The sequence below is a fragment of the Sceloporus undulatus genome, chromosome 2, assembly GCF_019175285.1.
Source record: "Sceloporus undulatus isolate JIND9_A2432 ecotype Alabama chromosome 2, SceUnd_v1.1, whole genome shotgun sequence".
In the NCBI taxonomy this organism is placed as follows: domain Eukaryota; kingdom Metazoa; phylum Chordata; class Lepidosauria; order Squamata; family Phrynosomatidae; genus Sceloporus; species Sceloporus undulatus.
The window spans coordinates 333,840,156-333,851,289 of NC_056523.1; the positions used below are offsets into that span (position 1 = coordinate 333,840,156).

Consider the following 11,134-nt stretch of genomic DNA (forward strand, 5'->3'; position numbering starts at 1 on the left):
TCCCTATGGACAAGTATTCCCCAGTATTGTCTATAGGCAAGTATGGGTCCTCTATGGTGAAATATTCTTCAATGATTCTCTATGGACAAAAATTCCCCAATGATTCTGTGGGGTGCAATTTTAGTTTCCCAGGTTTTTAATCCTTTTAAGGGTAAACTAAAATATGCAGGTATGAAAGTTAACTTGTTAGAGTTCCACTTTCATTAGCAGAGCACCAAAAACGTGAGTCTATTTTAGTCTATGGGCAAATATAGTCTATTTTAATCTGCTTTCCCAAAGAATAAAGATTAACCCCAAAATGACAGACTTACAGTTTGTAGTTTAAAAAACAAACAAGAATGACCTTAGTAAATATTTACACAATAAACTAAACACTCATCTAACTGGCATTAATAAAGCAAGAGAGAAGGGACTCTGAAGCTCACTCAGAGGTGAATATTACATTTGTTGCTTTAACTTTAAAAGTTAAATTTGTTGCTTTAACTTTTAGATTGTACGCCATAGGCAGGCTTCTACAGTATATTCTTGATTTTACCTGGTTTTGTACAGCGCCGTGTAGATTTACAGCTTACTCACCGCCTCTTTGGCCCTTTCCAATCTTTGGAGGGTCAGTTAAAATTGAGTCCAAGAGAGAGAGAGAACGAGAGTGAGGAGGGGTCCCTTCCTAACTAGAGAGAGACAGGAGAAGGCAAATATACCCCAACAATCCCCTTCTCATTCTCCTGGACCGACGTTGAAGATCTCCAGTCCTTCACGCAGCCTCTGGAAACCATCTTTTGGTAGAGGTTTAGTGAGGATGTCCGTAATCATCACTTTGGTGTTGCAGGATTCTAGTTGGAGACGTCCACTTTTGCACATCCCTTGCACTTTGTGTAATGCAGTGTCAACGTCCTTCTTAAGTGGCTTTTCACTTTCAGAAATCTTGATGCAGCTCTGATTATCTTGCATCAGAACGGATGGTTTGGGTTCTGTGATTCCCAAAGTCCATGAGTAAGTTATGCAGCCATTTGATCTCGTCACATGCTGCTTTCAATGAAATGATCTCAGCTCCAGCAGAAGAATCCATAATTGTAGATTGCTTCTTATTTGTCTGACTTACAGCTCCTCCACCATAAAAGATTAGGTTTCCGGTGGTAGACTTTCTTTCTGCCAGATCTGTAGCCCAGTCTGCATCCACATAAGCGGTCAGAAATGGATGCTGACAGGCTGGCAGCATCTGTTTGTATCTGATGTTCCTTTTAAGTATTTGGCAACTCTCTTTAATGTAGTAAAATCTCTTTCTGTAGGAGAATTGACCATTCTGCATAGGATGCCAACAACATTTGCTATGCCAGACCTGGGAGTTTTCCAACTGCAGTCCTATACTTGTCTCCATTTGTCAAAGGTTTGGACTTCTTAACGTCCTTTAAGAATCCTACTTCCATTGGAGTTGGCATAACATTTGCATCTTTCAGGCCAAGACAGTCCAGAAGATCCAGTATCTTCTGTTTTTCATTCAGGAAGAAACTTCCATCCCTGCCTTTTTCTATTTAGTGTGAGATGTCTCCTAAATTCTTGACATCAATCTCTTTCTTGAGATTTTGGATTATCTGTTCACTATCTGCTTTGTCCTCACTGCACAGGATCAGATCATCCACATAACTTTTGATGTAAGTCCATTTATTGCTTCTGAATCGCTTGTATACACATCTGTCAACAGTGACTGGAGTGAATCCCTCTTTGGCAAGAAGCTGATTCACTTTCTGGTGGCTTGCTTTAAACCATAAATGCTCTTTTGCAATTAGCATTACCAAGATGTTTGCAATCCTGGTGGTCACTCCATATAAAGTTGTTCAGTGAGATCTCCATATACAGAAGCTGTGCAAACATCCAGGTGTTGAATATTCATTTTCTTGTAAGCTGCAACAGCTAGGAGAGTCCTGATGGTTGCATGAGTAACTACTCCACCAAAACTTGTTTTCAGTATTGCCTTTAGCAACAAGTCTTGCTTTGTACCTCTGAATCCAACCTTTTGCATCTAGCTTTGTGGTAAAGACCCATCTACAGCCAATTCCTCTTTTTCCTTCTGGCAATTCAGACAAAGTCCCTGTCTTGTTTATAAAAACATTTCCACACATTTCCACATTTCCACACTAACAGCTTGCACCCACTTCTCAGGATCTGTCTTTGGCATTCCCTTTATCTTTTTCCAATCAGAGGGTTTGGGAATTAAGTCTTCTGTGCCTTGATAAGAGAATCTGTCAGGTGGCATACCTTTATTGGAGCGTTCTTCTCACCTGGATTTGGATACCTGGCTCTGCTTCTTGCTCACCAAGGCTGCTGCATTGCAGGTGAAGCTCTTTCTGGATGCAAGAGTCTTGGAGGACGGAAGAACTCCACTTGCTTTGGTTGCTGGTGGGAGTCTTCCTCTTCTTCTACAAATAAATCTGCACAGACATCTTGGTTTGGATTAGATTCAGGCTGTGGCTTTTAATAAATAGAAACAGCACTTTATAGTTGAAGCCATTCTTTATTGTCTGAGTGGTGAAAAACCATTTTTCTTGAAGTAAGTATCTTCAGGAGAAGCAGTTTAAACTACTCTGGGACCTCTTCTGAGGCTTCCCTCAGTCCAAGCTGGGACCCCTTCTGGGAACTAGTCTGGGACCTCTTCTGGGCCCATAACCCAATCAAAATGCGGGGTGCAATTTTAGTTTGCCAGGCTGTTAACCCTTTTAAAGATAAGACTAAAATATGCAGGCATGAGAGTAAAACTTGTTGGAGTTTAACTTTCGTCAGCAGAGCAGCAAAAACATGGGTCAGACTATCTAACTAAAGAGGAACAGGAGGATGCAGAGACTAATTTTTCCAAATGGCTGACTAACCTCCTGGATCCTCCTCTTTTAGCTCATATCAGGAAAGGCCCCAGCTGGTTTCCCACCGGCCTCTTTCACCCTTCGAGGACCGAGAGGAGGAATGCATCTCTGTCTCTCCCAAACCCACCTCTGTCTTACTTCCAAACCTTTTACCTGGCCCCCTTCGGACCTTACAGGATCCCATGAAAAGACCTTTGGATGGCAATCAATGGATGCCTGGAAACTAACACTTTCTCTCCCTAATCCTGCCAGCTTTGAGAAATGTTATGAAACTCTCAGGATTGCTCCCGCTGTAATGTTGTGAAGAATGCTCCGTCAAGTTTCTCAAACAGATAAATACATTTTATTCAAAAAGACAGTATCTTCTGGAATGCTGGAGCTTCAGAATACTCACACACAAAGTCAGTCTCTTTCCAAACAACTCCCACCACTCCCAAGATCACATAATGATTTATAGGAACACAATAACACAGAACAGGTGAATGAAGAGAGAGGATGAAAGACTTAAAGAAACATACAACATATATCATAGTAAACATTCCCCTTGGTCCCAATAGATAATTTTTAAAGGCTTTATGTTTGTTCAGCAAATAGAAGAGATGGTCAATAGACCTTCAGAACTGACACTAACTGCCCTGCTGGCTGAAGGCGGCTTCTGCCCCATGTGGGTCCTGTGATGTCTGTTTAGATGTCCACTCCGACGGAAGCTCTTTCCACATTCCATACATTGATATGGCTTCTCCCCTGTGTGGGTCTTTTGAAACACCTTCGCTTAGACGACAAGGCTCTCCTAGACCAACTGTTAGAGGACTACGGAGAGGCGATACGAGCAGCTAAGAACTCGTTCTATGGTGCTCGTGTCGCGTCCGCGGAGTCGCGTCCAGCAGAGTTGTTCAGGGTGGTGAGGGAGCTAACTCAGCTCCCTCCTGCCCCGAACCAGATTCTTGAACCTTCTAAGGCCTGCTGCGACCAATTTAATAACTTCTTCGTGGATAAAACCTCTCGGATAAGCGAAGGTCTGAACGCCAACATTCAAGCAGAATCTAGAGTAGAGGCATCCAGAGCCTCCGTGGACTCCATTAAACTGGATCGGTTTGAGTTGGTAAGTACCGATGATGTGGACAAGATCCTCGGAAGTGTTCGGAAGACAACCTGCTCTCTCGATCCCTGTCCCTCATGGCTAGCGGCCCAGGGGGGACCGGCGGTAACTTTATTGCTACGCCGGATTATTAACACATCTTTGAGGGAAGGGCAATTTCCATCTGAACTAAAATTGGCCATAGTAAAACCTTTATTAAAAAAGCCCTCCCTCGACCCCCTGGTACATAACAATTATCGGCCAGTTTCGCTGCTGCCATTTTTGGGGAAGGTGATCGAGAGGGCGGTTGCAATCCAGCTTCAGGCGGTCTTGGATGAAACGGATTATCTGGACCCATTTCAAACTGGCTTCCGGGCGGGTTACGGGGTTGAGACGGCCATGGTCGCCTTGGTCGATGATCTCCGTCTGGGCATCGACAGGGGAAGCGTGTCCCTGTTGGTGCTCTTGGACATCTCAGCGGCTTTCGATACCATAGACCATGGTATCCTTCTGGGACGCCTGGCAGAGGTGGGAATCGGGGGCACTGCGCTCCAGTGGTTCCGGTCCTACCTCTCTGGGAGGTCCCAGATGGTGCAGCTGGGAGACGTGTGCTCCGATGAGAGGGCCCTTATAACTGGGGTCCCTCAAGGAGCCATTCTGTCTCCCATGCTATTTAACATTTACATGAAACCGCTGGGAGAGATCATCCGGAGACATGGGGCGCGGGGTTATCAATACGCTGATGACACCCAAATCATTTTCTCTATGTCTCCGACTGATGCAGTGACTGGGGATGGGGTCTCTCCTCTCGTGGCCTGTCTGGAATCAGTAATGGGCTGGATGAGGGAAAACCGACTCAAGCTGAATCCAGAGAAAACGGAGGTACTTGTGATAGGTTCCCCTGGTCCAGGAATGGTGGTAGTTCCACCTGTCCTGAACGGGGTCACGCTCCCTGTGAAGGACTCCGTGCACAGTCTGGGGGTGCTTCTTGACTCGTCGCTTCACCTGACTGCTCAGGTGAACGCGACGGTCAAGAACACCTGTTATCAGCTTCGACTTATTCGCCAGCTGCGCCCATACCTGGCCCAGAGAGACCTTGAAACGGTAGTACATGCTCTGGTAACCTCGAGATTGGATTTCTGCAACGCACTCTACATGGGGCAACCCTTATACCAAACCCGGAAGCTACAAATGGTACAGAATATGGCAGCCAGGCTGGTCACTGGAACTTCCAGGGCCAGCCATATTACACCGGTGCTTAAAGATCTGCATTGGCTGCCTATTCGCTTCCGGGCCCAATATAAGGCGTTGGTGATGACCTATAAAGCCCTAAATGGCTTGGGCCCAGGATACCTGAAGGACCGCCTCTCCCCGTATATTCCGTCCCGCACCCTCAGAACATCCGGGCAGCTATTACTGAAGGTGCCGGGCGCTAGGCTCTCTTCCGTCACAAGGCGGACCTTTTCCATCGCCGCCCCAGCCCTTTGGAACACGCTGCCCGCCGAGCTCCGCTCGACTACCTCCCTGGCCCAATTTAAAAAGGATCTGAAGACCTTTTTATTCCAGCAAGCGTTCTCCCCATAAAAATCCTAAGGGCCTCCCTCCTCTTCCGTGGCCATGAGGATGGGCTAATGGGGCTTGTTGTTTTTATTTTTATTGTACAATGCTCTGACTTGTTTTTAACCTATTGTATGTATAATGTATAATGTATGTAAACCGCCCTGATCCAAGGAAGGCGCGGTATATAAATAAAACTTTTATTTTATTTATTTATTATGTTTGTTTAGACATGCACTTTGACTGAAGCTCTTTCCACATTCGATGCATTTATATGGCTTCTCCTCTGTATGAGTCTTTTGATGTCTGTTTAGTTTTCCCATCTCATGGTAACTGTTTCCACATTCCATGCACTTATATGGCTTCTCCCCTGTGTGGATCTTTCGATGTCTGTTTAGTCTTCCAATCTGACAGAAGGTCTTTCCACATTCCATGCATGTATATGGCTTCTCCCCTCTGTGCGTCATTAGATGTATGTTTAGACTTGCACTTTCACTGAAGCTCTTTCCACATTCCATGCATTTATAGGGTTTCTCCCCTGTGTGCGTCCTTTGATGTCTGTTTAGTTTTCCACTTTCATTGAAGCTGTTTCCACATTCCATGCATTTATATGGCTTATCCCCTATGTGGGTCCTTTGATGTCTGTTTAGACTTGCACTCTGACTGAAGGTCTTTCCACAGTACATGCATTTATATGGCTTCTCTCCTGTGTGGGTCCTTTGATGTGAGTTTAGATCTCCACTTTGACTGAAACTCTTTCCACATTGCATGCATTTATAGGGCTTCTCCCCCGTATGAGCCCTTTGATGTCTGTTTAGATGTCCACTCTCACTGAAGCTCATTCCACATTGCATGCATTTATAGGGCTTCTCTCCTGTGTGGGTCCTCTGATGTATGTTTAGATTTCCATTCTCACGGAAGCTCTTTCCACATTCCATGCATTTATAGGGCTTGTCCCCCGTATGAGTTTTTTGATGTGAGTTTAGATTTCCAGTCTCGCTGAAGCTCTTTCCACATTCCATGCATTTATAGGGCTTCTCTCCTGTGTGGGTCCTTTGATGTGAATTTAGATGTCCACTCCGGCTGAAACTCTTTCCACACTCCATGCATTTATAGGGCTTCTCTCCTCTGTGAGTTCTTTGGAGTACAGTGCAGGCCTTTCTATCTCTGATGCTCTTTTCAGGTTCCATGCATCCATGTGGCTTCTCTCCTGTGTGGGTCCTTTGATGGGGAGGCTGATGTCCAATATGGGAGTCCTGTTATTGGGGGCAAGGGTGGGTGGGTGGGAGATAAATAAATATAATGACTATGTAATCCATTCTGAGAGTCATAGTCGCTAAAGAGCGGGGTAGACATACTTAAAATAAATAACATTGTCCTAATGCAACCTTGGCCACCTTGCAAGGAAGCCTGATCCAAATGCTGGTGATCACATTGTTCTGGGCACCACAATTCAAAAAGGTGTTGACAAATTGGAGGATGTCTAGAAAAGGGTGACTAAAATGGCGAAGAGTCTTGAAACTATGCATTACGAGGAAAGACCTAGGTAGCTGGGGATGTTTAGCCTGGAGAAGAGATGGTTATGGGGTGATATGTTAGCCCTGTTCAAGTATTTGAAGGGATGTCACATTGAGGAGGGAGCATGCTTATTTTCTGTTGCTCCAGAGAATAGGACCCAGAACAATGGTTGCAAGCTGCAGGAATAGAGATCCCACCTCAATATTAGGAGGAACTTTATGAGAGTCAGGGCTGTTCAACAGTGGAACACTCATTCTTCAGCGGTTTTGGGGGAGTTTCCATGTTTGGAGGTCTTTAAACACAGGCTGGGTGTCCATCTGTCAAAATGGGGATGCTTTGACTGGCCTCGATTAAGAAGAGGAGCTCTCCCTCCCTCCATCTGCCTTGGTCCAAGCCTCAGAGGGAGAGAATAACTGCTGGACTTGATCCCCTTCTTCCCAACCATCATCCCTTTCTTCTCCTCTTGTTTCATGTCTTTTTAAATTGTAAGCCTGAGGGCAGGGAACTGTCTATTAGAAATAATAACTGTAAGCCGCTCCCACAAGAAGACCCCAAACTCAGACAGATTAAAAACTAATGAGACCTACACTCAGTTCAAACTAACTGCAATAAACAAAAGCCTGCGTCTATGCAAACATTAATAGGAACTCTAAATTGCTACCTAGATTAGCAAAACAGAAGCATAAAAAAGAATGGTTGCAGCTATCAACTCTGCAAACAGAACAAATCCCAGATATAGATATGTGGATATTAAAAATGTATGATTGTATGGAAATAGACTTGCTATATAAATAAGAGATTGATAAAAAAAATCGAACAAGAATGGAAACCATGGATAAATGATCTGAATGAAGAAAAAGGAACATATACGAATATTATTTTCAGTTAATTTCTGAGTTAAAGAAATCAATTCACTTGATAAAACCTCATCAGTACATTTGCTTTTAACCATCTGAGGCCCAGATCCAGGAAACCCATAGGACACCTCTCTTCCCAAAAAGGGGGATAGCAATGCCTGATCTTGGACTACATTTTGCAGCATTGCAATTTAATTAAGAAAGATCAGAGCATAGACTGGTTAACATGGAAATGACTGGCCCACCATCCATCCATCTTGCTTTGTCCTTTAACAAACTCACTCCGCAAGTCATTAAAAACATTAAAAACTCATGGCTGTAAACATCAGCAAAAATATCGTCAAGATGGAGGCAAGTTCTAGCACCAGATCCCTCTCCAATTTGCCCCTTTGTGGTCCACAGATCTGTCTATTCCCCTGATAAATTCAATCCAGTCCAAGGTGTATATTCAGCCTCTGCTTAGGGGCCATTCAGACTACCTTTTACCCCGGATCAGGAACTGAATTATGCATGTGAAGTTCATATTTGCCCCGAATCTCCCACAAGCGAATCAGAGGCTTGCACAACCATTTTGGGGCAAATGCCACTTAGCGCAGGTCATTTGGAATCGGAGTAAAAGCCGTATCTTTGGGGGGGAAATGGGTTCTACAAATATGAACTTGCCCCCGATGATGATCGGGGCAAGTTCAGGGGAGGGATTTAGGTCAGAGGGAGGGCAGTGGGCAGAGCATTCCCTCCCCTTCATTGGGGTGAAGGAGGAGGAGGAGGAGGAGGGATGCAGAAAAGGGCAATTGGGGTGACAGGATGCAAAGGGCAATTGGGGTGACTGACGGGGGATCCAAAGGGCAGTCAGAGGCAGGGCAGGGGGGAAACTGGAGAAAGGGTGCCAAGAGGAGGAGAAAGAGGATGAAGGAGCCGGGGGGCGGGGGGAAGAAGGGGGCCATGGAGGGGAATCTGTAATGGAGCAGGAGGAGGAGAAGGAAGGAGCAGGATGAAGGGTCAATTCAGGGCAGGGCAGAGGGAGGGCAGGGGACGGAACAAGCCTCCCTCTCACACCAGGCAGCTTTCTCTCTCTTGTTTATTTCTTAGAAGGTATTTTGGGCAGACTATGCGCAAATAGTGGGCACTTGCTTCCAGAGAGATTTGGGGGGAGGGCATCCGGATCTACTTGGCTCCATCCAGCACAAATAGCTCAGTATGAATGGGGCATTAAAGTCCTCCAAGGCAGGAGGTTCCACCAAAATCCAAGGGAGCATCTTTCGCTGACCAAGAGCCCTTACTCTCAGGAGGTTCCTCCTAATGTTGAGGCGAAATCTCTGTTCCTGTCCCTTGCAGCCACTGTTCCATGTTCTAGTAGTCTCTGGAGGAGCACAAAACAAGCTTGCTCCATCCTCGATGTGAGATCCCTTCAAATACTGAGAGGACTATCATATCACAGAAACTGGAGCCATGTGTCCAAAGGAAGGCCACCAAAATGGTGGAAGGGTCTGCAAACAATGAAGCCCTATGAGGAAAAGCTTAGGGAGATGCTGGGGATGTTTATCCTGGAGAAGAGAAGGTTAAGAGGGGATAGGATAGGCCTCTTTAAGTATTTGAAGGGTTTCATATTGAGGATGGAGCTAGCTTGTTTTCTTCTGCTCCAGAGAATAAGGGACAATGGAGCAATGGATGGAAGCTCCAGGAAAAGAGACTCCAAGGTTAGGAGGAACCTCCTGATGCTATGAACCTGGAGAAAAGGAAGTCAAGGGTGTTGGAATAGTATCAAGCTCTGCAGATGAGCCATTGCAGGGTTAATGCAGAGCGACTGGGAGAAAGAAGACAGAGCTCTCCTCAACTGCTGAGCCTTACTAAGGCCAGCTTTGCAGTCAGCCCTCTCTCTCCCTCTTTTGCTGGCTCTGCTGCTCTCCGCCTTCTTGTCTGTTGCATTCTTCCTCTGCTATTGGAGTGTATTCTAGATGTTGTATTATTATTTGCTATTTGTTGTTATTATGTGTGCCATTACTATGATGCTTTATTTTCTATCCTTTGTATGTATGGGTATATATATATATATTGTTTGTTGCCCTGTTTAGCATTTATAGAGAAAGCCTTTTCTAGCACCTTGTCTCAATCAGTCTCTTTTCAAATCCATTGTCTCAACAAAAGGGAGTCATTAGGGAATATCTGCTGATAGGGAATCATTGGGGAGCAATATCTCTACACAGAGGAAGGTCAACCTTGTGAAACTAAACAGGGTGGAAATGTGTTCTTTCTCTTTCCATTTAATAGTCATATAACGATCATGAAAGATGTCTTCCTTTTTGGGGATCGAGGCGGGTTAAAATACAGGCCCCCTCCTTAAAATCTCAGTTTGTAAAATGGGATCAAGGAGGAGAGCGTCGTCATCACCATCATTGCTGATGGTGACCCCAAGACCCAGCAGCAGATGGGCCCAGATTCTTCCTCTCGGTCTCTGGGAGGCCGTTGTCCCTTCTCTGGCTCCGCTCCGCTGAAGGAGGTTCTTCCCCGAAGAGCGGAGGGCCAGGGAAGGAGGCCTGCCTCCCTCGAGGGAGACACAGCAAGGCAGGGCCGCCACGTCTATAGTATACACACACACACACACACAATGTTAGACGTATATATGTGTGTAAACACAAACACAGAGAGTACCTTCCCTCTATTCCCTCCCATAAGGACACACATACCATATAGTACATATATATATATATATCACACACACAGAGTGTAGATACACAGACAGCCCTCTCTATTTCCAATGCAGAGGCTTCCCTCTTGAGTCCAGCTCCTTACCTTGTCCTCCATTTTTGGCCTCCTTCTCAAAGTCTCCTCAGACCAAGGAAGGAAGGAAGGAAGGAAGGAAAGGGGACCCAGTGCCTTGGAGCCCCAGCAAAGTCTTTTCCTTCCTCTTCTCTCCTCAGGGATCCCCTCAAAGAAGGCCAAACACCAGATGATAAAAGAGAAGATAGAGGATAGGCCTAGAAGCACTACGCATGCTCAGTCTCAGCCCCTGAAGCCCCTACTGCCCTCATTGTCTGCCAGGAAGAAAGATGTCCGCCTCTGAGCATGCTCAGTCTCAGCCCCTGAAGCCGCTGCTGCCCTCACTGCCTACCAGGAAGGAAGATGTCCACCTCTGAGCATGCTCAGTCTCAGCCCCTGAAGCCCCTACTGCCCTCATTGTCTGCCAGGAAGAAAGATGTCCGCCTCCGAGCATGCTCAGTCTTAGCCCCTGAAGCCGCTGCTGCCCTCACTGCCTACCAGGAAGGAAGATGTCC

The 11,134-nt window shown here is 45.8% G+C and overlaps 1 protein-coding gene across 1 annotated transcript; it reads right to left on the minus strand.

Annotated features, from left to right (window-relative positions):
• Nucleotides 1-3,260: 3,260 nt before the first annotated feature.
• On the minus strand, nt 3,261-10,839 carry LOC121922778 (zinc finger protein 135-like). Its single transcript, XM_042452574.1, has 3 exons — nt 10,653-10,839; nt 5,707-6,743; nt 3,261-3,613 (listed from the first exon to the last, which is right to left on the minus strand). Exons 1-3 carry the CDS (start codon nt 10,662-10,664, stop codon nt 3,436-3,438), a joined length of 1,227 nt encoding a protein of 408 aa, XP_042308508.1. The 5' UTR covers nt 10,665-10,839; the 3' UTR covers nt 3,261-3,435.
• Between the last annotated feature and the right edge of the window lie 295 nt (nt 10,840-11,134).

Excerpts from the sequence above, each read along its gene's own strand:
- LOC121922778 (XM_042452574.1), bottom strand. Across the intron at positions 3,614-5,706 it reads AGTGCATGTCTAAACAAACA|TCAAAAGACCCACACAGGGG; the intron begins TAATAAATAAAT and ends AGCGAAGGTGTT.